This window comes from Nycticebus coucang, chromosome 3 (assembly GCF_027406575.1).
Source record: "Nycticebus coucang isolate mNycCou1 chromosome 3, mNycCou1.pri, whole genome shotgun sequence".
Lineage (NCBI taxonomy): Eukaryota > Metazoa > Chordata > Mammalia > Primates > Lorisidae > Nycticebus > Nycticebus coucang.
The window spans coordinates 76,473,129-76,497,801 of NC_069782.1; the positions used below are offsets into that span (position 1 = coordinate 76,473,129).

The 24,673-nt window shown below is 39.9% G+C and overlaps 1 protein-coding gene across 1 annotated transcript; it reads right to left on the reverse strand.

The window, feature by feature from the left end:
• Nucleotides 1–23,222: 23,222 nt before the first annotated feature.
• Nucleotides 23,223–24,213, reverse strand: LOC128582074 (olfactory receptor 13A1). Its single transcript, XM_053585600.1, is given in 2 exon segments — nucleotides 23,223–24,176; nucleotides 24,178–24,213. Coding segments are annotated over 2 exon segments (990 nt in total).
• Between the last annotated feature and the right edge of the window lie 460 nt (nucleotides 24,214–24,673).

Sequence of the window (24,673 nt, forward strand, 5' to 3'; positions counted from 1 at the left end):
CAGATAGATCATTGTTAATGTATAAAAATGCCACTGATTTCTATATATTGATTTTGTAACCTATCATTTTACTGAATTCATTTATTAGTTATGATAATTCCAGTGGAGTCTTTATGGTTTTCTAAATATAAGATTATGTTATCTATGAACAGACAATTTAACTTTTTCCTTTCTAATTTGGATGTCTTTTATTTCTTTATTTCACCTAATATACGTGGCTAAGACTTGCAGTGCTATGTTGAATAGAAGTTGTAAGAGTGGGCATCATTTTCTTGTTTTTCATCTTAGAGGAGAAGCTTTCAATATTTCACCATTGAGTATAATGGCAGTTTTGATCTTTCTAGTGTCGAGGTTCATCCCTTCTATAACTAATTAATTGTAAGTTTTTATCATAAAAGAATGCTGGATTGTGTGAAATGCTTCCTGCATCTACTGAGATGATTATATATTTTTTCCTTCATTCTGTTAATGTGGTGTATTACATTTGATTTGTGTATGTCAAACAATTCCTGCATTCCAGGGAGAAATTCCACTTGATCATGATGAATGATCCTTTTAATGTACTGTTATATTAAGTTGCCTATGAGTTCAGGATTTTTGCATCTATATTCATCAGAAATATTGGCTTATAATTTTCTTTTCTTGTAGTACCCGTTGTCTGGCTTTGGAATAAGAGTATTGCATGCCTCATAAAATGAATGTGAAAGAATTCCCTCCTCCTCAATATTTTTGAACGTTTGGGCAGGAATTGATATTAGTTCTTTATATGCAGGATACAATTTACAAATAAGGCTATTTGTTTCTGGTTTTCTTTGGGGGGAGGTTTTTAATTACTGACTTAATTATTTAACCTTCTTGATAGTTATTGGTCTATTTATATTTTCTATGTCTTCATACTTCAATCTTGACAGACTGTATTTTTCTAGAAATTTATCCATTTCTTCTAAGTTATCCAATTTGTTGGTGTAATTGTTCATAATAGTCTTTTATGATTGTTTGCATTTCTGTGGTATCTGTTATGTTGGCGCACATCCACTATACCACTTTCATCACCATTATGTTGGTGCCCACAATGGGCACCCTGTCACCATGCAAATAAAAGCAGTCAGGACCACAGATTGAAGGTACAAAAGCCTGCAAGAAGGGGGCTTTCCATATTCCAGGGAGAGCCTCGAGTCACCTCTGCTGTGGCCTTTTATTGAAGCATTATACAAAAGGTGTGGGGGCTCATGCACAAGAGCCTCATGCTTAATTATTACTACATGCACTTCCCCCCAGGACTGAACTCCCACCCTGCTGCACCACATATGTCCAATGTATAACACCTACTTGCTACCCAGCTATAGAGGATTAAACATCATACTTACTACAACAGCCACCAATATCATAACTCATCTGAGGAATTACTGAGAACAAGACATTCTTCTAGCAAGCCTGGAAATCTCTTTTGACTTATTAGGGAAGCCACCAAGTAACTCAGTAATCTGGGAGGAGCAAAGTTCATTCCTGTAGTAGTAAGGCTAATGTTAAATAGTAAGCATTTTATGACAGTTCCTTGAAGGATTAGTGGAGAAAAAAATGCATTTAGTATTTTGGAGATCATTTCCCTTACCACCCTTGAAGATCATTTCCTTGAGTACATACTTTCTTGGCACCTATGAGATCATTTCCCCAAGCACACAGCCCCTGCATGTCTTTGCTTAGTAATATTTCTGCCCATATGATTAGCCTCACCTCTTTTTTTTTTTTTTATTAAACCATAGCTGTGTACATTAGTATGATCGTGGGGCACCATACACTTGGTTCATAGATCATTTGACACATTTTCATCACATTAGTTAACATAGCTTTTGTAGCATTTTCTTAGTTATTTTGCTAAGACCTTTACATTCCACATTTACTAGGATTCACATATACCCTTGTAAGATGCACCGCAGGTGTAATCCCATTAATCCCCCTTAGCCTCACCTCTTGTAGCATGTACTGTCAAACCATGTCTCACGTGATCATGTATGTGGTTTGGACACCCAGTGATCAATCTTAACTCATTAACACATGCAGCTGCTTGAGGACTTGTCTCTGGGCAGCCAAACATCTCCATGCCAACTAGGAGATTGTCCTGCTCCCAGCACCTCCCTCAAGAACAGGTGACCACTTCCACAAGCTTGGTGCACTGTCTCCTACAATCTTTTCTTTCATTTCTGATTTTATTTACTTGACTATCTTTTTTGTTAGTCTATCTAAGGGTTTGTTAATTTTGTTCAACATTTCATAAAACTCACTCTTCATTGTTTTTTTTTTTAATTGGTTTTTCTAGTCTATTTCGTTTGTTTCTACTCTGATGCTTATTATTTTGTTTCTTCTACTAACTCTGAACTTAGGTTTTTTTCTTCTTTTTCTAATTCCTTGAAGTATAACATTAAGTTGTTTATTGAAGAATTGTTGGTCTTTTTTGATATAGATGTTATTTCCATAAAATTCCTTCATCAAATATTTTTGCTCTAACTCATAGATTTTTAGAATGTTATGTTTCCATTTTCATTTGTCTCAAGATATATTTTTTATCCCCCTTTAATTTCTTCTTTGACCACTTGAGAATGATATATATTTATGTTACTGTTGGACGGAATGTTCTGAATATATTTGTTAGGTCTACTTATTCTAAAGGATTTCTCAAGTTCAATGTATCCTTATTAATTTTCTGTCTGTATGATTTCCTGGTTCTTGAAAGGAGGGTATTGAAAACCCCTAGCATTATCATTTTATAGTCTATCTTTCCCTTTAGATCTATTAATACTTGCTTTGTACATTTAGGTGCACCAAGATTCAGTCCATGTATATTTACAATTGTTACATTTTCTTGATAAATTGACCCATTTGGACTATATGTACAATGACACTTTTATTCCCATTTTACAATTTTTGACATAAAGATTACTTTATCTGTTATAAAAGTATATTGTAAAGGAGATTGTTTCCTTGATTTCTTTTTTCAGAGACTTAAAGGACAAAAATTTAGCAAGTAACCTGGAGGATTTGAGCTGCACTAAAAGAGAAGGTTGAAGAATGCACATCAACCACACTGAGGAGAGCTGCGAGCCCAAGGATACAAACAAAAGGTACAAAATCCATCACCAAGCAGATGGGAGTTCCCTCCCCCATGAGAACGGCTCAGAGTGCCCCACGAACAATCAGGCAGAGTTCAAAGGTCCTCCCACTACACTCCATGGGAGACACCCTCTAAAAACTGGACCTACCTCCCCTACAAGGGTGCCATGGCATTCTCCTGCCAGGCATAAAACTGTATAAAACTGTAGATAGTCTCTACATGGAATTCTGAGCTCCCAGCACACCCCTCCACTCACACTGAGGTCTGGAGGCCAGTCCCCCAGGAGTTCAGAGTCTTGGGTGATTTCTCAAGGGGTGTGGATGGTGCCTGGACTGCAGCTGGTTGGTGCCAGCTCTGGGGCACAGGAGTGAGGAGAGGATGGTTGGCTGAGAGGGGACCACACTGGAGCGGTGGCTCCCACAGGCACAGAGCAGCGCCATCTTTTGGCAACAATACAGCCAGGCACAAAACTGTATGGAACTGTGTGTGTTCTCTGCCTGCAACCCTGGGCTCCCAGCGCTCCCCTCCGCTCTTGCTCTGAGATCTGGAAGCCTGTCCCCCAGGAGTCCAGACTCTTGGGCGATTGCTCAAGGGGTGTGAACAGTACAGGGGCTACAGCCAGTCGCTGCAGACTCTGGGGTACGGGAGCAGAGAGAGGCAGTTGGCTGGGAGGGAGCTGCACTGGAGAAGTGGTTCCCTGAGGCATAAAACAGCAGCCCTCTTTTGGGAGCAATATGGCTCACTACCGGATATTCTGAAGCCACACCCCCTGTCTCCCTGGGCAACAAGAGACTGTGAGAAAAGGATTTGCCTGAGGCAACACCAACTTGCAAACTGGGGAAACACCCAGGATGGGGCTGACCCAGACATCCACTTTACTGAGCCTAAGATGCACCTGGCCCTCAGGGGATCATCAGCCTATAGACAATGCAAGAGCAAAGACAAGCTGATTTGGAACTCAATTCAGCTTCTCTTCTGCAGGGGAACCAAAAGTTGTTCTGTTCTGTTCTGACAGTACATTAATCAGGGGAGAGACTGGACCTAAGTGAAAACCCCCCAACCTTCATCAAGCACCTGAGGTTGTCAGGCCTCACCTCCTCCTGCTAGAGGGAGGAAGAGTGTAGCGGCCTGGCAGACTTCCTTGTGATTCAGGCAGGTGCAAACTCCTGGAGTATCAGTTCACAACAGGCAACTGGGTCAGCCAACTGCAGGGCTATAGGGACTGGGTGTGACAGTGGCGCAAAGTGGGGAAGGAGGTATCCACCTTCCCAGACTGATCTATTGGCTGAGTGGCTCATCCTGACTCCACGCAACACTGGAGCAAGGCACACCAGGATAGTCACCAGACCCCTGTGATCCAGTTCCCAGAGACCTCTTAAACTCTCTCACCCAAGACAGGTGCAGACTGAGACAATTGATTTGGACATTTTGAACTGAACCAATCATCTGAGGACAAATCAGGTGGTGCCCAGGGCACGCGGTTGTAGGAAGGTTTGATTTTCCTTTTCCAATTGTTGCCTGTGGTGGGCAGGGTGACTTAATTGCTGATATTTCTCCACAGCTGAGACTTCAATCCAGAGTATCTGTTTCACCAGGGTGGAACAGAAACCAGCTGAAAACAAGACAGAATCACTTAGTCCCACCACACAAGACAGGGCCCCAGTTTCTCAGGCCACAACACTGTACAGGCCCTTAACAAAGCAACAGGGGAAAATATAAAAGGGAATAAAACAACCATGGGGCAGAATCAGCAGAAAAACTCTAGTAACATGTATAACCAGGATAGACCAACGCCCCCAAAAGGAAAGATATGGCAGATGTAATTGAAGATCCCAATCATAAACAACTGACTGAGATGTCAGAAATCGAATTCAGAATTGGGATTGCAGACAAGATTAACAAAATGGAATTAGGAATTCAAGGAGAAATTCAAAAGTTGTCTCAAGAATTTAACGAATTTAAAGACAAAAACCACCAAAGACTTAGACACACTGAAGCAAGAAATTGCAGCCCTCAAAGATATGAATAATACAGTAGAATCCCCCAGCAAGAGAATAGAGCAAGCAGAAGAAAGGATTTCTGACATTGAAGATAAAGCCTTTGAATGCTCCCAAACTCTCAAAGAGAAAGAGAAATGGAGAGCAAAAACGGATCATTCTCTCAGAGAGTTCTGGGATAATTTGAAGAAAGTCAAAATCCGAATCATTGGAGTTCCTGAAACCAATGAAGTGGTCTCGCTGGGCACAGAGGCCCTTCTGCATGAAATTATGAAAGAGAATTTTCCAGACGTGCCTAGAGATTCTGAAATTCAGATAGCAGACAGCTTCCTAATCCTAGCAAGATTCAACCCCAATAAGACATCCCCCAGGCATATCATAATTAACTTCACTACAGTTAATATGAAGGAGAAAATTCTCAAAGCTGCCAGGAGAAAGAAAACCATTACCTTCAAAGGGAATAATATTAGAATGACTGCAGATCTCTCTGCTGAAACTTTTCAAGCCAGAAGAGGGTAGTCATCAACTTTAAATATCCAAAAGCAAAATAACATTCAACCCCGGATCTTGTATCCAGCTAAACTGAGTTTCATTTATGATGGAGAAATTAAATACTTTAATGACATTCATACGTTGAAGAAATTTGCCATAACCAAACCACCTCTTCAGTATATTCTCAGACCTATCCTCCATAATGACCAACCCAATCCTATACCACAAAAGTAAACTCACTCAGAAACTTTGGATCAAACTCCAATTTCCACACTGGTGAAAGGATTAAAAATGGCCACTGGACTTTTGAAAAACTAGATACTCAAAATTTCACCAGACTTATAAATATTTCCCATTAATGTGAACAGCTTAAACTGTCCTCTAAAGAGGCATAGGTTAGCTGAGTGGATATAAAAACTCAGGCCAGATATTTGTTGCATACAAGAGTCACATCTTAACTTAAAGGACAAATATAGACTCAGAGTGAAAGGATGGTCAACCATATTTCAGGCAAACAGTAAACAGAAAAAAAGCAGGTGTTGCAATTTTATTTGCAGATACAACAGGCTTTAAACCAACAAAAGTAAAGAAAGATAAGAATGGTCACTTCATATTTCTTAAGGGTAATACTCAATATGATGAGATTTCAATTATTAATCTATGCACCCAACCAGAATGCACCTCAATTTATAAGAGAAACTCTAACAGACATGAGTAACTTGATTTCCTCCACCTCCATAATAGTTGGAGATTTCAACACTCCTTTGGCAGTGTTGGATCGATCCTCCAACAAGAAGCTGAGCAAAGAAATCTTAGATTTAAACCTAAACATCAACATTTGGATTTAGCAGACATCTACAGAACATTTCATCCCCCAAAAACTGAATACACATACTTCTAATCAGCCCACAGAACATACTCCAAAATCGATCACATCTTAGGTCACAAGTCTAACCTCAGTAAATTTAAAGGAATAGAAATTATTCCATGCATCTTCTCAGACCACCATGGAATAAAACGTGAGCTGAGTAACAGGAATCTGCATACTCATACAAAAACATGGAAGTTAAATAACCTTATGCTGAAGGAAAGCTGGGTCAGAGAAGAGATTAAGAAAGAAATCGCCAATTTTTTGGAACAAAACGACAATGAAGACATGAACTATCAGAACCTCTGGGACACTGCAAAGGCAGTCCTAACAGGGAACTTTATAGCACTGCAAGCCTTCCCCAAGAGAACAAAAAGAGAAGAAGTTAACAACTTAATGGGACATCTCAAGCAACTGGAAAAGGAAGAATATTCCAACCCCAAACCCAGTAGAAGAAAAGAAATAACCAATATTAGAGCAGAATTAAATGAAATTGAAAACAAAAGAATAATACAACAGATCAATAAATCAAAAAGCTGGTTTTTTGAAAAGTTCAGTAAAATAGATAAACCTTTGGCCAACCTAATCAGGAAAAAAGAGTAAAATCTCTAATCTCATCAATCAGAAACGACAAAGATGAAATAACAACAGACTGCTCAGAAATCAAAAAAATCCTTAACGAATATTACAAGAAAATTTATTCTCAGAAATATGAAAATCTGAATGAAATTAACCGATAAGTGAAAGCACATCACCTTCCAAGACTTAGCCAGAATCAAGTGGAAATGTTGAACAGGCCCATATCAAGTTCGTAAATAGTATCAACCATACAAAACCTCCCTAAAAAGAAAAGCCCGGGCCAGATGGTTTCACGTCAGAATTCTACCAAACCTTTAAAGAGGAATTAGTACCTATATTACTCAACCTGTTCCAAAAGGTAGAAAAAGAAGGAAGACTACCCAATACGTTCTATGAAGCAAACATCACCCTGATCCACAAACCAGGAAAAGACCCAACAAGAAAAGAAAATTATAGACCGATATCACTAATGAATATAGATACAAAAATATTCAACAAGATCCTAAAAAACAAAATCCAGCAACACATCAAACAAATTATACATCATGACCAAGTCAGTTTTATCCCAGGGTCTCAAGGCTGGTTCAATATACGTAAATCTATAAACATAATCCAGCACATAAACAAATTAAAAAACAAAGACCATATGATTCTCTCAATGGATGCAGAAAAAGCTTTTGATAATATCCAGCATTCCTTCATGATCAGAACACTTAAGAAAATTGGTCTAGAAAGGACTTTTCTTAAACTGATAGAAACCATCTACAGCCAACCCACAGCCAATATCATATTGAATGGAGTTAAATTGGAATCATTTCCACTCAGATCAGGATCCAGACAAGGCTGCCCATTGTCTCCATTGCTTTTTAACATTGTAATGGAAGCTTTAGCCACCTCAATTAGGGAAGAAAAGGCGATCAAGGGTATCCATATAGGGTCAGAAGAGATCAAACTTTCACTCTTTGCACATGATATGATTGTATATCTGGAAAACACTAGGGATTCTACTACAAAACTCTTAGAAGTGATCAAGGAATATAGCAGCATCTCAGGTTACAAAATCAACATTCATAAATCAGTAGCCTTTATATATACCAACAACAGTCAAGTTGAAAAAACAGTTAAGGAGTCTATCGCATTCACATTATGCCAAAGAAGATGATATATTTGGGAATTTATCTAACAAAGGACTTGAAAGATCCTATAAAGAGAACTATGAAACTCTAAGAAAAGAAATAGCTGAAAATTGGGAGGCAGAGCAAGATGGCGGCCGAGTAACAGCTTCCTCGCATCTGGGCACCATAAGTCTGGGGAGATAGGACTCTAGGGATCTCTGGCTGGTGGGATCTGCCTATCATCACCCCTGAGAGGATACAGGGAGTCAGCGAGAGACTTCTGGACCCCAAGAGGAGGACTAAAACAGTGGAAAACCGGCAAGTGGTCGCGTGTGTTCAATCCGTCTCAACCCACCCGCAACTGTAAGTTCAGTAGCAGCGAGACTGCAAACCAGAAAGACCTTAACTGTGAACTGTTTTGGTGTCTTTGGACTTGGCACTCAGTTCAACTGCCTTGGGGAGACCCTGAGGGGGAGGGCGGAGAACTTGGGCCGTTGTCTAGGGCCCCAGTCTGAGTCACTGAGCCAGACGTGGCTAATAGTGTTTGGATGTGGGTCACATGGAGCCATTGTGAGTGATCTGCCCCGGCAAGCTCTGCCCTCAGGGTCACAGAGCTAGAATCAGGTGGGAGCTGGTAACCCAGCAACCAAGTAGCCTAAGGGTGGGGTCTGAGCCTCCTTGCAGCCCTAACCCTCAGGGGCAGAGGGAGACTGGTTTTGGCATACTGGGTAGGTGGATAGCCACTTCAGCAGTGATTCCAGCGACAAGCACTTTCCTGGGAAAGCTTCTCCTCAGCAAGTTTACAAGTTCAAAGTGCCTTTTAAGTGGGCCCAAGAGAGATTTAGGGTGTCTACCTGCTGGGGTTTGAGAAATCAGCAGCCTCCAGTCATATCAGAACTGTGATTAACATCTCATACCCCAGAAGACCACGTGTTGCCCAGACAATGTTCAATAACATATACATACTGCTTTGTTTTTGGTTGTGTTTTTTTTGTTTTATTTTATTTATTTTTTTATTTTTTTTTTTGGTTTGGTTGGTTTTTTTGTTTACATTGATGTTGGTGATGTTGATTTGTTTTTTAATTTCAACCTTTTCCATACAGATTCTTTTTCTTTCTCTTTTTTTCTAGTTTAATTATAATTTCCCATTGCTGCCTTTTTCAATAACTAGAACTTCATTTTTGCTAGTGTTTCTACCGCTATTATTTGGTTTTTCACCCAATTTTATCCTATAAAGTTTTCTGTTTGTTGTTTTGGTTTGATTTATAGCATTGTTATCTTTCCTCTCTACTTGGTGGAGGTGGGGTACTGTGGCTGATCAGGATAGCAAAGAGCTGTTGACCTCAAGGGAACCACCCAACTGGGCACCCCCCAAAGGTGGGTTTTTTTTAAGGTTGTGTCAAAGTACCCTACTGTACACCTATATTGCTCTGTCTCCCTCTTTCTGTGCCTCTCTTCTTTTTGTCAATATTCCTTTTACCCATCCCCTCTCATTTCTCTATTTTTCTTTTTTTTTCTTATCACTCTGTCCTCATTTCTTTCATCCCTTTTGTGCTCTTCAATCTTCTCACCCTTCTGGTCCTGTAACCCTTAGTCCACAGGCACGAGATCTTAAAAAGCAAGGGGAAGTGAAAGGAAAATTAGGGCAAGGAAACAGATAAAAGAAATCACTCATGAGGAAGAATCAGCAGAAAACTCCAGGCAACATGAAGAACCAGTCCAGAACAACCCCACCAAGGGACCATGAGGTAGCTACTGCAGAGGATTCCACCTATAAAGAAATGTTAGGAATGACACAAAGGGAATTTAATACACATGTTGAAAACAATGAAATAAATGATGGAAACAATGAAGGAAACTGCTAATAAAGTGGAAAATAACCAAAAGGAAATCCAAAAACAGAATCAAATCGGAGATGAACGATATGAAGAATATAAAAAGGATATAGCAGAGCTGAAGGAACTGAAACAGTCAATCACGGAACTTAAAGATGCAATGGAAAGTATCAGCAACAGGTTAGACCACGCAGAAGAGAGAATTTCAGAGGTAGGAGACAAAGTTCTTGAGATAACTCAGATAGTAAAAGAGGCAGAAAAGAAGAGAGAGAAAGCAGAACGTTCACTGTCAGAATTATGGGACTTTATGAAGCATTCCAACATACGAGTTACAGGAATTCCAGAAGGGGAAGAAGAATGCCCGAGAGGAATGGAAGCCATACTAGAGAATATTATAAAAGAAAATTTCCCAAATATCACCAAAGATTCTGACACACTGCTTTCAGAGGGCTATCGGACCCCAGGTCGCCTCAACTCTAACCGAGCTGCTCCAAGACACATTGTGATGAACCTGTCCAAAGTCAAGACAAAAGAAAAGATTCTGCAAGCTGCCAGGAGTAAGCGCCAGTTGACCTACAGGGGCAAATCCATCAGAGTGACTGCAGACTTCTCTAATGAAACTTTCCAAGCAAGAAGACAATGGTCACCTACCTTTAATCTACTTAAACAGCACAATTTCTAGCCCAGAATTCTGTACCCTGCTAAGCTAAGCTTAAAAATTGACGGAGAAATCAAATCATTTACAGATATACAAACATTGAGGAAATTCGCCACAACAAGACCAGCTCTACAGGAAATATTTCAACCTGTTCTGCATACTGACCACCACAATGGATCAGCAGCAAAGTAAGAACTCAGAAATTAAAGGACAGAACCTAACCTCCACACTGATGGAAAAGATAAAACTAAGCAATGGGGGGGGGGCGCCTGTGGCTCAGTCGCTAAGATGCCGGCCCCATATGCCGAGGGTGGTGGGTTCAACCCAGGCCTGGCCAAACTGCAACCAAAAGATGGCCGGGCGTTGTGGCGGGCGCCTGTGGTCCCAGCTGCTCGGGAGGCTGAGGCGAGAGAATTGCTTAAGATCAGGAGTTGGAGGTTGCTGTGAGCTGTGTGAGGCCACTGCACTCTACAGAGGGCCATAAACTGAGACTCTGTCTCTACAAAAAAAAAAAGAAAAAAACTAAGCGATGGACTCTCACAAAATGAGACGAATAGAATACTACCACACTTATCAGTTATCTCAACACATGTTAATGGCTTGAATTCCCCAATGAAGAGACATAGATTGGCTGACTAGATTAAAAAACACAAGCCATCATTTGCTGTCTGCAAGAAACACACCTGGCTTCAAAAGACAAATTAAAGCTGAGTCAAGGTTTGGAAGACAATTTTTCAGGCAAATGGAATTCAGAAGAAAAGAGGAGTTGCAATCTTATTTTCAGATACATGTGGATTTAAAGCAACTAAAGTCAAAAAAGACAAAGATGGTCACTTTATATTGGTCAAGGGAAAAATACAAGAAGACATTTCAATTCTAAATATTTATGCACCCAATTAATAGCTCCCAGATTCTTGAAACAGACCTTACTCAGTCTGAGCAATATGATATCTGATAATACTATAATAACAGGGGACTTTAACACTCCTCTTATGGAGCTGGACAGATCCTCTAAACAGAAATTAAACAAAGATATAAGAGATTTAAATGACACCCTAGAACAACTGTGCTTGATAGACGCATATAGAACACTTCACCCCAAAGATAAAGAATATACATTCTTCTCATCACCCCACGGAACATTCTCCAAAATAAATCATATCCTGGGACACAAAATAAATATCAACAGAATCAAAAGAATTGAAATTTTACCTTGTATCTTCTCAGACCATAAGGCACTAAAGTTGGAACGCAACTCTAACAAAAATGCTCGACCCCACCCAAAGGCATGGAAATTAAACAATCTTCTGTTGAATAACAGATGGGTGCAGGAACAAAAAAAACAGGAAATCATTAACATCATTGAGTATAACAACAATGAAGACACAAGCTACCAAAACCTGTGGGATACTGCAAAAGCAGTTTTGAGAGGAAAATTCATTGCTTTAGATGCCTACATTCGAAAAACAGAAAGAGAGCGCATCAACAATCTCACAAGAGATCTTATGGAATTGGAAAAAGAAGAACAATCTAAGCCTAAACTCAGTAGAAGAAAAGAAATATCCAAAATCAAATCAGAGATCAATGAAATTGAAAACAAAAGAATCATTCAGAAAATTAATGAAACAAGGAGTTGGTTTTTTGAAAAAATAAATAAAATCGATAAACCATTGGCCAGACTAACGAGGAATAGAAAAGTCAAGTCTCTAGCAAACTCAATAAGAAATGATAAAGGGGAAATAACAACTGATCCCACAGAGATACAAGAGATCATTTCTGAATACCACCAGAAACTCTATGCCCAGAAATTTGACAATGTGAAAGAAATGGATCAATATTTGGAATCACACCCTCTCCCTAGACTCAGCCAGGAAGAAATAGAGCTCCTGAACAGACCAATTTCAAGCACTGAGATAAAAGAAACAATAAAAAATCTTCCAACCAAAAAATGCCCTGGTCCAGATGGCTTCACTCCAGAATTCTATCAAACCTTCAAGGAAGAGCTTATTCCTGTACTGCAGAAATTACTCCAAAAAATTGAGGAAGAAGGAATCCTCCCCAACACATTCTCTGAAGCAAACATCACCCTGATACCAAAACCAGGAAAAGACCCAAACAAAAAGGAGAATTTCAGACCAATCTCACTCATGAATATAGATGCAAAAATTCTCAACAAAATCCTAGCCAATAGATTACAGCTTATCATCAAAAAAGTCATTCATCATGATCAAGTAGGCTTCATCCCAGGGATGCAAGGCTGGTTTAACATACGCAAGTCCATAGACATTATCCACCATATTAACAGAGGCAAAAATAAAGATCACATGATCCTCTCAATAGATGCAGAAAAAGCATTTGATAAAATCCAGCATCCTTTCCTAATTAGAACACTGAAGAGTATAGGCATAGGTGGCACATTTCTAAAACTGATTGAAGCTATCTATGACAAACCCACAGCCAATATTTTACTGAATGGAGTAAAACTGAAAGCTTTTCCTCTTAGAACTGGAACCAGACAAGGTTGTCTTCTGTCACCTTTACTATTCAAACATAGTGCTGGAAGTTCTAGCCAATACAATTAGGCAAGACAAGGAAATAAAGGGAATCCAAATGGGAGCAGAGGAGGTCAAACTCTCCCTCTTTGGTGATGACATGATCTTATACTTAGAGAACCCCAAAGACTCAACTACAAGACTCCTAGAAGTCATCAAAAAATACAGTAATGTTTCAGGATATAAAATCAATGTCCACAAGTCAGTAGCCTTTGTATACACCAATAACAGTCAAGATGAGAAGCTAATTAAGGACACAACTCCCTTCACCATATTTTCAAAGAAAATGAAATATCTAGGAATATACCTAACAAAGGAGGTGAAGGACTTCTATAAAGAAAACTATGAAATCCAAGTTTCGAAATCCTCAGAAAGGAAATAGCAGAGGATATTAACAAATGGAAGAACATACCATGCTCATGGATGGGAAGAATCAACATTGTTAAAATGTCTATACTTCCCAAAGCAATCTACCTATTCAATGCCATTCCTATCAAAATACCAACATCGTACTTTCAAGATTTGGAAAAATGATCCTGTGTTTTGTATGGATCCGGAAAAAAACCCGTATAGCTAAGGCAGTTCTTAGTAATAAAAATAAAGCTGGGGGCATCAGTATACCAGATTTTAGTCTGTACTACAAAGCCATAGTGCTCAAGACAGAGACGTAGACACTTGGAATTGAATTGAAAACCAAGACATGAAACTAACATCTTACAACCACCTAATCTTCGATAAACCAAGCAAGAACATACCTTGGGAGAAAGACTCCCTATTCAATAAATGGTGTTGGGAGAACTGGATGTCTACATGTAGAAGACTGAAACTGGACCCACACCTTTCCCCACTCACAAAAATTTATTCAAGATGGATAAAAGACTTAAATTTAAGGCATGAAATAATAAAAATCCTCCAAGAAAGCATAGGAAAAACACTGGAAGATATTGGCCTGGGGAAAGACTTCATGAAGAAGACAGCCATGGCAATTGCAACAACAACAAAAACAGCTTTTCTGTACAGAAAAGCTTCTGTACAGCTAAGGAGACAATAACCAAAGCAAAGAGACAACCTACACAATGGGAAAGGATATTTGCATATTTTCAATCAGACAAAAGCTTGATAACTAGGATCTATACAGAACTCAAATTAATCCACATGAAAAAAGCCAACAATCCTATATATCAATGGGCAAGAGACATTCATAGAACTTTCTCTAAAGATGACAGACGAATGGCTAACAAACTCATGAAAAAATGTTCATCATCTCTACATATTAGAGAAATGCAAATCAAAACCACCCTGAGATACAATCTAACCCCAGTGAGAATGGCCCACATCACAAAATCTCAAAACTGCAGATGCTGGCGTGAATGTGGAGAGAAGGGAACACTTTTACACTGCTGGTGGGCCTGCAAACTAGTACAACCTTTCTGGAAGGAAGTATGGAGAAACCTCAAAGCACTCAAGCTAGACCTCCCATTTGATCCTGCAATCCCATTACTGGGCATCTACCCAGAAGGAAAAAAATCCTTTTATCAGAAGGACATTTATACTAGACTGTTTATTGCAGCTCAATTTACAATTGCCAAAATATGGAAACAGCCTAAATGCCCACCAACCCAGGAACAGATTAACAAGCTGTGGCATATGTATACCATGGAATACTATTCAGCCATTAACAAAAAATGGAGACTTTACATCCTTCGTATTAACCTGGATGGAAGTGGAAGACATTATTCTTAGTAAAGCATCACAAGAATGGAGAAGCATGAATCCTATGTACTCAATTTTGAAATGAGGACAATTAATGACAATTAAGGTTATGAGGGATGAGCAGAAAGAGGGATGGAGGGAGGGGAGTGGGGCCTTGGTGTGTGTCACACTTTATGAGGGCAAGACATGATTGCAAGAGGAACTTTACCTAACAATTGTAATCAGTGTAACCTGGCTTATTGTACCCTCAATGAATCCCCAACAATAAAAAAAAAAAAAATAGAAAAAAAAAAGAAATAGCTGAAAATATTAACAAATGGAAAAACATACCATGCTCATGGCTGGAAAGAATCAACACTGTTAAAATGTCCATACTACCCAAAGCAATATATAATTTCAATGCAATCCCTATTAAAGCTCCACCGTCATACTTTAAAGATCTTGAAAAAACAATACTTCGTTTTATATGGAATCAGAAAAAACCTTGAATAGCCAAGACATTACTCAGAAATAAAAACAAAGCAGGAGGAATTATGCTACCAGACCTCAGACTTTACTACAAATCGATATTGATCAAAACAGCATGGTATTGGCACAAAAACAGAGAAGTAGATGTCTGGAACAGAATAGAGAACCAAGAGATGAATCTAGCTACTTACCATTATTTAATCTTTGACAAGCCAATTAAAAACATTCAGTGGGGAAAAGATTCCCTATTTAACAAATGGTGCTGAGTGAACTGGCTGGCAACTGGTAGAAGACTGAAACTGGACCCACACCTTTCACCAATAACTAAGATAGACTCTCACTGGATCAAAGATTTAAACTTAAGACATGAAACTATAAAGATACTAGAGGAGAGTGCAGTGAAAACCCTTGAAGAAATCGGTCTGGGCGAGTATTTTATGAGGAGGACCCCCCAGGCAATTGAAGCAGCTTCAAAAATACACTACTGGGACTTGATCAAACTAAAAAGCTTCTGCACAGCCAAGAACACAGTAACTAAAGCAAGCAGACAGCCCTCAGAATGGGAGAAGATATTTGCAGGTTATGTCTCCGACAAAGGTTTAATAACCAGAATCCACAGAGAACGCAAACGCATTAGCAAGAATAGAACAAGGGATCCCATCGCAGGCTGGGCAAGGGATTTGAAGAGAAACTTCTCTGAAGAAGACAGGAGCGTGGCCTTCATACATATGAAAAAATGCTCATCATCTTTAATCATCAGAGAAATGCAAATCAAAACTACTTTGAGATACCATCTAACTCCAGTGAGACTAGCCTATATCACAAAATCCCAAGCCCAGAGATGTTGGCGCAGATGTGGAGAAAAGGGAACACTTCTACACTGCTGGTGGGAATGCACACTAATACATTCCTTTTGGAAAGAGATATGGAGAACACTTAGAGATCTAAAAATAGATCTGCCATTCAATCCTGTAATCCCTCTCTTGGGCATATACCCAGAAGACCAAAAATCACATCATAACAAAGATATTTGTACCAGAATGTTTATTGCAGCCCAATTCATAATTGCTAAGTCATGGAAAAAGCCCAAGTGTCCATTGATCCACGAATGGATTAATAAATTGTGGTATATGTACACCATGGAATATTATGCAGCCTTAAAGAAAGATGGAGACTTTACCTCTTTCATGTTCACATGGATAGAGCTGGAACATATTCTTCTTAGTAAAGTATCTCAAGAATGGAAGAAAAAGTACCCAATGTACTCAGCCCTACTATGAAACTAATTTAGGGTTTTCACATGAAAGCTATAACCCAGTTACAATCTAAGAATAGGGGGAAGGGGGAGAGGAAGGGGGGAGGTGGTTAGAGGGAAGGGGATTGGTGGGATTAGACCAGCGGTGCACCTTACAAGGGTATATTACACCAGCGGTGCATCTTACAAGGGTATATGTGAAACTTGGTAAATAGTCTGTGAAGCTAGTGAATGATGTCCCATGAGTATATCAATGTACACAGCTATGAGTTAATAAAAAATAAATAAAATAAAAATGAAAAATATTGTGCCCTAATCATTTGTACATTCATATTAATCTGAAATTTAAAAAACAAACACTGCTAATATCATACTTAATAGTGAAACACTGATGCTTTCTCCCTATAATCAGGAACAAGACAAGGATGTCTACTCACTACTCTTATTCAACAAAGTGCAAGAAATCTAGCCAGTGCAATAAGACATGAAAAGAAAATAAAAAATATACAGATCAAAAGGAAAAAGTGTAACTGTCCTATTTGAAGATGCATGATTGTCTATTTAGAAAATCCCAAGGAATTTACAAAAAAATTGTAACTTTTATAACTAAAAAGTGAATTCAGCAAGGCTTCAGGATGCAAGAGCAATATATGAAAAAATAATTTTATTTCTGTATATTAACAATAAATATGTGGGTTAAAACTAAAAACAATGCTATTTACAATCACTAAGTAAAAATGAAATACTTCAGTGTGAACTCGCATGACTAAAAATGTTGCAGGAAGATGAGGCCCATAGAAGATAAAGAGCACCCAAACACCATGCTTATAAGAGGAAGGGCTTTATTCATAAGCCAGGAGCTTATGGCATAGAAGAATTCCAAATGGCTGTGCTCCCCGACTAGCTTGGTCTTTCCTTTTTTATCTACAGTCAAAAAATTCCAACCCATAGGTACCCTTCTCATTGGCCAGTTTGAATCAAGCAGGAGATGCTATTCCAGACCTCGCAGAACTGCAGGATTTCACAAAAGTGGAAATCTCCAAGTTCCAGAAGTTAAGTTTACAAATTCCCAAGAGCTGAGTCACCATGGAGAGGACCCTGCAGGTGTATCCTTGTGGTCTCCTTGAGAAGAACTATTCTCCTAGACCTCAGTCTTCTCAGGTATTCTCTCTGAAAACTATAAAAAACTAATGAATGAAATGAAAGCGCTACTGAGCTGAGCCAAACCTAGTTCTCATGTCAGCTAGAGGCACTTGTCATAGTGATGGAAGGGGCATGACAGCAATAATACATCTTTTGAAGTGTGAGAAAGACCACCTTTGGTTGCTGTAGATCAGTGGTTCTCATGTAGAGGTGATCCTTCCCTGCAGCCAGAGATATGTGGCAATGTTTAGAGATACTCTTGGCTGTCACAACTGGAATGATCCTACTGGTAGAGGCCAAGGATGCAACTAGATGCCCTACTATGAATAGGGTAGCTTCTACAACAATGATGCAGACCAAAACATCAATAGTGTTGAAGTTGACAAACCCTGATGTAGTTGCATCCAAAGATTAATTCCTAAACTGGAAAAAAAAAGAAAGAAAGAAAGCCAATATAAAACAGAAGCATGTAAGTGAGGCACAGTGGCTCACACCTATGCTAGTAAATCCTAGCACTCAGGGAGGTCAAGGTGGGAGGATCCCTTGAGCTCAGGATCCCTTGAGATCAGCCTGAGCAAGAACAAGGCCTCATCTCCTCTAAAAATGGAAAAATTATGGCAGCGCCTGTAGGGCATCTGCCCCATATACCGAGGGTGGCAGGTTCGAAACCAGCCCCAGCCAAACTGCAACAAAAAAACAGCCAGGCATTGTGGCAAGTGCCTGTAGTCCCAGCTACTTGGGAGGCTAAGGCAAGAATTGCCGAAGCCCAAGAGCTGGAGGTTGCTGTGAGCTATGACACAGAAAAATTAGAGAGGCATTGTGGTGAATGCCTGTAGTCCAGCTACTTGGGAGTCTGAACCAAGAGGATCATGCGAGCCCAGAAGTTTATTTGTTCGTTTGTTTGTTGGTTGGTTGGTTGGTTTGTTTCAGGTACAACTAAGTTACAATATTTGCATTTTTAAGATAGAGTTCCTCTTGTAGCTTTGTTCCACACACAAAAGGTGTGCCATATACCTTTACATTGTGCCCATTAAGTGGGAGCACACCAATCCTCTCCCTTCCTCCCTACTCTCTCCTTCCTCATTTTCCCTCCCCCAAAATGAATTGAATTGGGTTTTTCTCTTATGTGAGTGTGTATTAGATTGTCTACTGGCTTCATAACAGTATTAAGTACATTGGAAGTTTGCTTTTCCATTCTTGTGATACTTTACTAAGAAGAATGTGTTTGAGTTCCACCTAGGTTAATACAAAAGATGTAAAGTCTCCATCTTTTGTATAGCTGAATAGTATTCCATGGTATACATATACCCCAGTTTTTTAATTCATTCCTAGGTTGATGGGCATTTAGGTTGTTTCCACATCTTGGTGATTATAAATTGAACTGCAATAAACAATCTAGTGCAAACATCCTTATCATAAAATGATTTCTTTCTTCTGGGTAGATGCCCAGTAATGGGACCGTGGGATCAAATGGGAGGTCTAATTTGAGTTATTTGAGGATTCTCCATACTTCTTTCCAAAGAAGCTGTATTAGTTTTCAGTCCCACTAACAGTGTAGAAACATTTCCCTCTCTCCACATCCATGCCAGCAGCATCTGCAACTTCGGGCTCTTCTCACTGGGGTTAAGTGATATCCCAGGGTGGCTTTGATTTGCATTTCTCTGATGATGAGGGATGCTAAAAATATTTTCATGTTTGTTAGCCATTCATCTGTCTTAGAGAAGGTTCTGTTTATGTCTTTTACCCAGCAATAGATGGGATTGTTTTCTTTTTTTATTGATTAATTTGAATTCTCTATGGATCCTAGTTATCAAGCCTTTATCTGATTTATAACATGCAAATATTTTTTCCCATTCTGAAGGTTGTCTATTTGCTTTATGATTGTGTCCTTAGCTGTGCAGAAGCTTTTCAGTTTAATTAAGTCCCATGTGTTTATTTTTGTTGTGATTGCCATGGAAGTCTGCTTTATAAAATCTTTCCCTAGGCCAACATTCTTAAGAGTTTTTCCCACACTTTCTTCTAATATTCTTACTGTTTCATGTCTTAAATTTAAATCTTTTATCCATCTTGAGTCAATTTTTGCAAGTGCTGAAAGGTGTGGATCCAGTTTCAGTCTTTTACATGTGGTTATCTAGTTCTCCCAGCACCATTTATTGAATAGGGATTCTTTTCCCCAGTGTGCGCTCTTGTTGGGTTTATCAAAGATCAGATGGCTATAAAAGACTTGTTTCATTTCTTGGTTTTCTATTATGTTCCATATGTCTATGCCTCTATTTTTGTGCTGAGTCCAGGAGTTTGAAGTTGCTGTGAGCTAGGCTGATGCTGCACCACTCCAATTTGGGGCAACACAGTGAGACTCTGTCAGAAAAGAAAAGGAAGGAAGGAAGGAAGGAAGGAAGGAAGGAAGGAAGGAAGGAAGGAAGGAAGGAAGGAAGGAAGGAAGGAAGGAAGGAAGGAAGGAAGGAAGGAAGGAAGGAAGGAAGGAAGGAAGGAAAGAAAGAAAGCAGGCCACACAAACATATAACTACCTTCTTGTCTGAGGTCAAAGGAAATCTGGCTATGATTTCAGTTTGTGAAGCAGTGTCTGCAGACATGCAGCTGGGTGTAGCGCAGGCTAATACATTACCTTTCTCAAGCAGATCCACCATTATCTGGTTGCTGATGCTGGCAAACAAATCTGGTTTTACCACTTGAAGGAGGTCCACTTGAAGTAGGAAGGCCAAAAAAATAAGCACTTGAGGTTGGAAAGCCTTTGAAAGAATGTATGTGCTTTCCTTGAGTGATACACATTATCAAAGACAAAATGTAGAGAAATGGATAAAAAGGAAGTGGTATCACTTCCCCTCCACATCTCTTAAATGCTTTATAATGTTAAGTCATAGAAGGTACTGCCGGCCAGAAGCCTGTGGGGTCATGAGTTTGTGTGTGTTAAACTACAGAACTAATGTTGAGAGATAACATCACAGGGAAGCAAGAGCTGCTTCTCAGGATCAGCTGAGGGAGGCAAATTGGCACCATTCCTTGAAAGAGCAGCTGCAAAATGAACAAAGTCTTAGTTGTTAGTCCTCTTGGAGGAAAAGGGTGCATTTGTCCCCAAGAAGGCAAACATCAAGCAAGACAACATTCCACCTGGAAAGACACTCTACCTGCTCCAGAACAGCTAGACAGGAAGGGACCTGCTGGTCACATGAGGCACAAAGGGACAAGACGATCAGAATTCATGATGAGGATTCAGCTAAACCAGAGAAAAAAGAATGATCCAAAGACTAAAATGGACCTATTGAGTTTGAAGAACAAGAAAAATATATTGGGTCTGCAGATGGTGGGCTATGGGGAGCTGGGAGAAAATTCAGAACTAAGGAAAATTTGGCAATCCATCTCTGTCAAGGAACTCTTCCATGTTGCCTTCCCTGAGTAGAGATGGTGTCATGTTTCTAAACAGGATTGGCTAATTGCATCAGAAACCACTGGGGCCATCTTTAGAGAGCCAAGTCCCACTTCAGCTGCCCACAGTCCCACTTGGGTGGTCCCACACCACTTAACCCCACTTACCTTTCCTACTCAATAAACCTCCTCCTGAGCCAGGCTGTACTGAGGACCTGTGACATTCAGGCTTCCTCAGTGATCACTCACCAACAGTAAGGTCTTAACCTTACATAGCACTTGATGTCATTTTCTTCATTCTCTCATTCACTTTTTACAGCATATCTAGATTGGTTTATTGTCCTCAACATACTTAGAAGGAAAAGATGGCTCCTGTGGGCTGAGTGCTTCTGAGTCTGCACTTGAACCCAGATCTTCCCCCCGCCCCAGTTCAGGTATCTTTTCATATTCACACTTCTTTCTTCTCTGAGTATCTACAGCACTATTACATCACACCCCAAAAAAACCAATCTCTATGCCTTTTTTTAAAGTATCTATCATCATGGGCACTAGTGTACATTTAATTGGATTACCAACTTTGCAAAAGTAGAGATCAAATCTCATATTTCTGTGTTGTCAGATTAGTAATGTTCTCTTAGACTCTCAGTACTTGTCCAATTTCTTTTTCTTTTTAAATCCATCATAAAATGTAGGAAATGTAAAAAGTGTAAGCAACTAAGATGAATAACACAATAAAATAGTCTTCATGGCATGCTGAAAATCAATTAGTAATCATACTGAGTCATTGGTGGTAGTTTTCAAAGCACTGTTTATTAGAAAGTCTTCAAGACCACCAAGGGTTGTAGCATGTTATTTGGGAGTCAGAATTTTATTAGAAAACATGAAACCTGGTCTGTAACAATGTATATGACAAGGCCACAGTCAGCCATAATTCATCAAATCCTTGAATTTCATGTTCAAAATCAACATGCTTCTGATGAAGGATAACGAGAATACTGGATGAAAAACCATGTACAATTCATCCCTTCTAAATCAAATATCAAACTCTACTCTCAGAATCTACCTACAATGGCAAACTATATGTGGTTTTGTTCAATTCCAAAGATACAGGTAAACATTCACAAGTTACATTTCATCTTTAGTGAGTCATGATAAAGAGAATGGATTTTCACAGACACTTTCTAGTAGCACAAAGAACAAATGCAAAACCCGTCTTCATTAAGTACAGAGGATTTGTTTGCCAAGTTTTATTCTGAAACAATGAAAGGGTAACAACATCTTATCACACAATGCTGTACAACTTCTTAGAGAGGAATCATAGAAGTGTTGTGTTCTCAGTCCTGTGAGGTAGGTCAGACACTCATGATCTAAGAAAAAGGTCAAAGGGGGGATGAGAAATCCTGGGCATTTTTCTAGGTGTTAAAGTTAGAATTGCTATATTCAAAGCAAAATAGTGGTTCTAATAATACATTTCACCCTGAGTATTATTGAGAAGAAAAGGTAAAAACAGAAACAACAGTTTTCATTAGAATCAAACTATTTTCAAGGTCCAACTGGCTCCAGAGGAGAATTGAGGAAATGGGGGAGGGCAGACGGTTTCCTAGGGGCCAGTGGTTACCTTAAAGCAATTCTTTAGTCTGAGACTCCTCCAAGCATTGTGGGGTCCACATTCCTGCCTAACTCTTTTCAGGCTTACACACCTAAATTCTAAGTGTAACTTCAGGATATACACCCTGAACACTGCACACCCCAAATAATAAAAAGGAAAACATTTGCTATGGCTATAAATCTAAAACACAAGGACCATTTTTCTTCTTCCAAAAAGCTTTTTTTCCCCTTTCAATTTAGCACTGACATTACCCTGGGAGCAGACAGTGAGATCCCACATCTCAGAGGCTTGTGGGTTGCACCCAACCACAATCTTTCCATTGGCCAGTTTGGAACACTGGCTCTCCAAGCTTATCCATGCAGACGTTCCACTCAGATGCCGCAAAGAAAGGTTAATCCCCACTCAAACTGAAGCCTCCAGGGAGAAGAGCTTCGGACGACACAAATTAATTTCTGAAGAAGGGGAAAAACTTCCTGAGGGCTGCCTTGACCTCCTTGTTTCTCAAAGTATAGATGAGGGGATTGAGCGTAGGACTCAATATGGTGTAGAGCACACCAGCCAACTTGCTCTTCTCTGCATTGTAGCTGGAGACGGGGCTTATGTAGGCATAGAAGACCGTGGTGTAATACATGCTCACCACAGTGAGGTGGGACGAGCAGGTGGAGAAGGCTTTCTGCTTCCCCTCCACAGTCCGCATCTTCCAGATGCTGGAGATGATGAAGCCGTATGACACGACGGTCATGAGGAAGTTCAATATGCCGTAAAAGGCATCAGCCAGGACAATCATGACACTGTTCACATAGGTGGAGCTGCAGGAGAGAAGCAGCAATGGAGGGACCTCACAGAAGAAATGGGTGATGACATTAGGGCCACAGAAATCCAAGTGCAGCATCAGCCCGGTGTGGATGGCCGTATTCAAGGCGCAGAGCACCCACACGCCTGCAGCCAGCAGGCTGCAGAATGTCCTGCTCATCCTGGTGCTGTAATGCAGCGGGTGGCAGATGGCTGCATACCGGTCATAGGCCATGACGGTGAGGAGGAGCAGCTCAGAAGATGCAGCCCATGTGAGAAAATAGAGCTGGGCCATGCAGCCCCCATAGGAGATGGAGCTCTCTGACACCAGACCCGCCAGTGCCTTGGGCATGATGGAAGAGATACAGATAATGTCCATAGTAGCCAAGTTGAACAGGAAAAAGTACATGGGGGTGTGGAGCCCAGGGCTGAAGGTGATGGCCAAGATGATGAGGACATTACCTGTGAGTGCCACGGAGTAAAGGGAGAGGAAACAGCTGAATAAGAGCACCTGGTATTCTGGGTGCTCTGAAAAGCCTTGCAAGATAAACTCTGTTACCAGTGTCTGGTTACTCATGGTCTTTGGGCTGAGAGGCTGAGGGTTTGGGGGGGGTTATCAGATGAATCTCCACCCACAGCTACATGTATTTCAGGGCTAGAGAGATAAAGAAGAGGGGTGCTCAGGAAGGCTGCTACCATGTTTCAGTCACACCTCACATTACCACATGAATGATATTTTATAAATGCACTAGGACATATTAATTAAGACAAATACACCATTATTATAATAGATAAAGGGCATGAACATTCAGTTCATAAAAAGAAAATACAAATGGCCAAGGAAACTAACTCATGAAGCATCATTCAGCCTCATTTTGCAAACTAAATCAATCATCCATTCTTTACCATACATGATTTGGCAAAGTTAGAAAACCATGCTATTGACTAGCACAAGCATGGATGCAAAGATGCAGGCCTTTTAAAATGTGTGTTCCCTATTCAGCCATAAAAAAGAATTAAATGATAACTTTTGCAGCAACTTGGATAGAACTAGAGGCAATTATCCTAACTGAAGTAGTGCAGGAATGGAAAACCAAAGACACA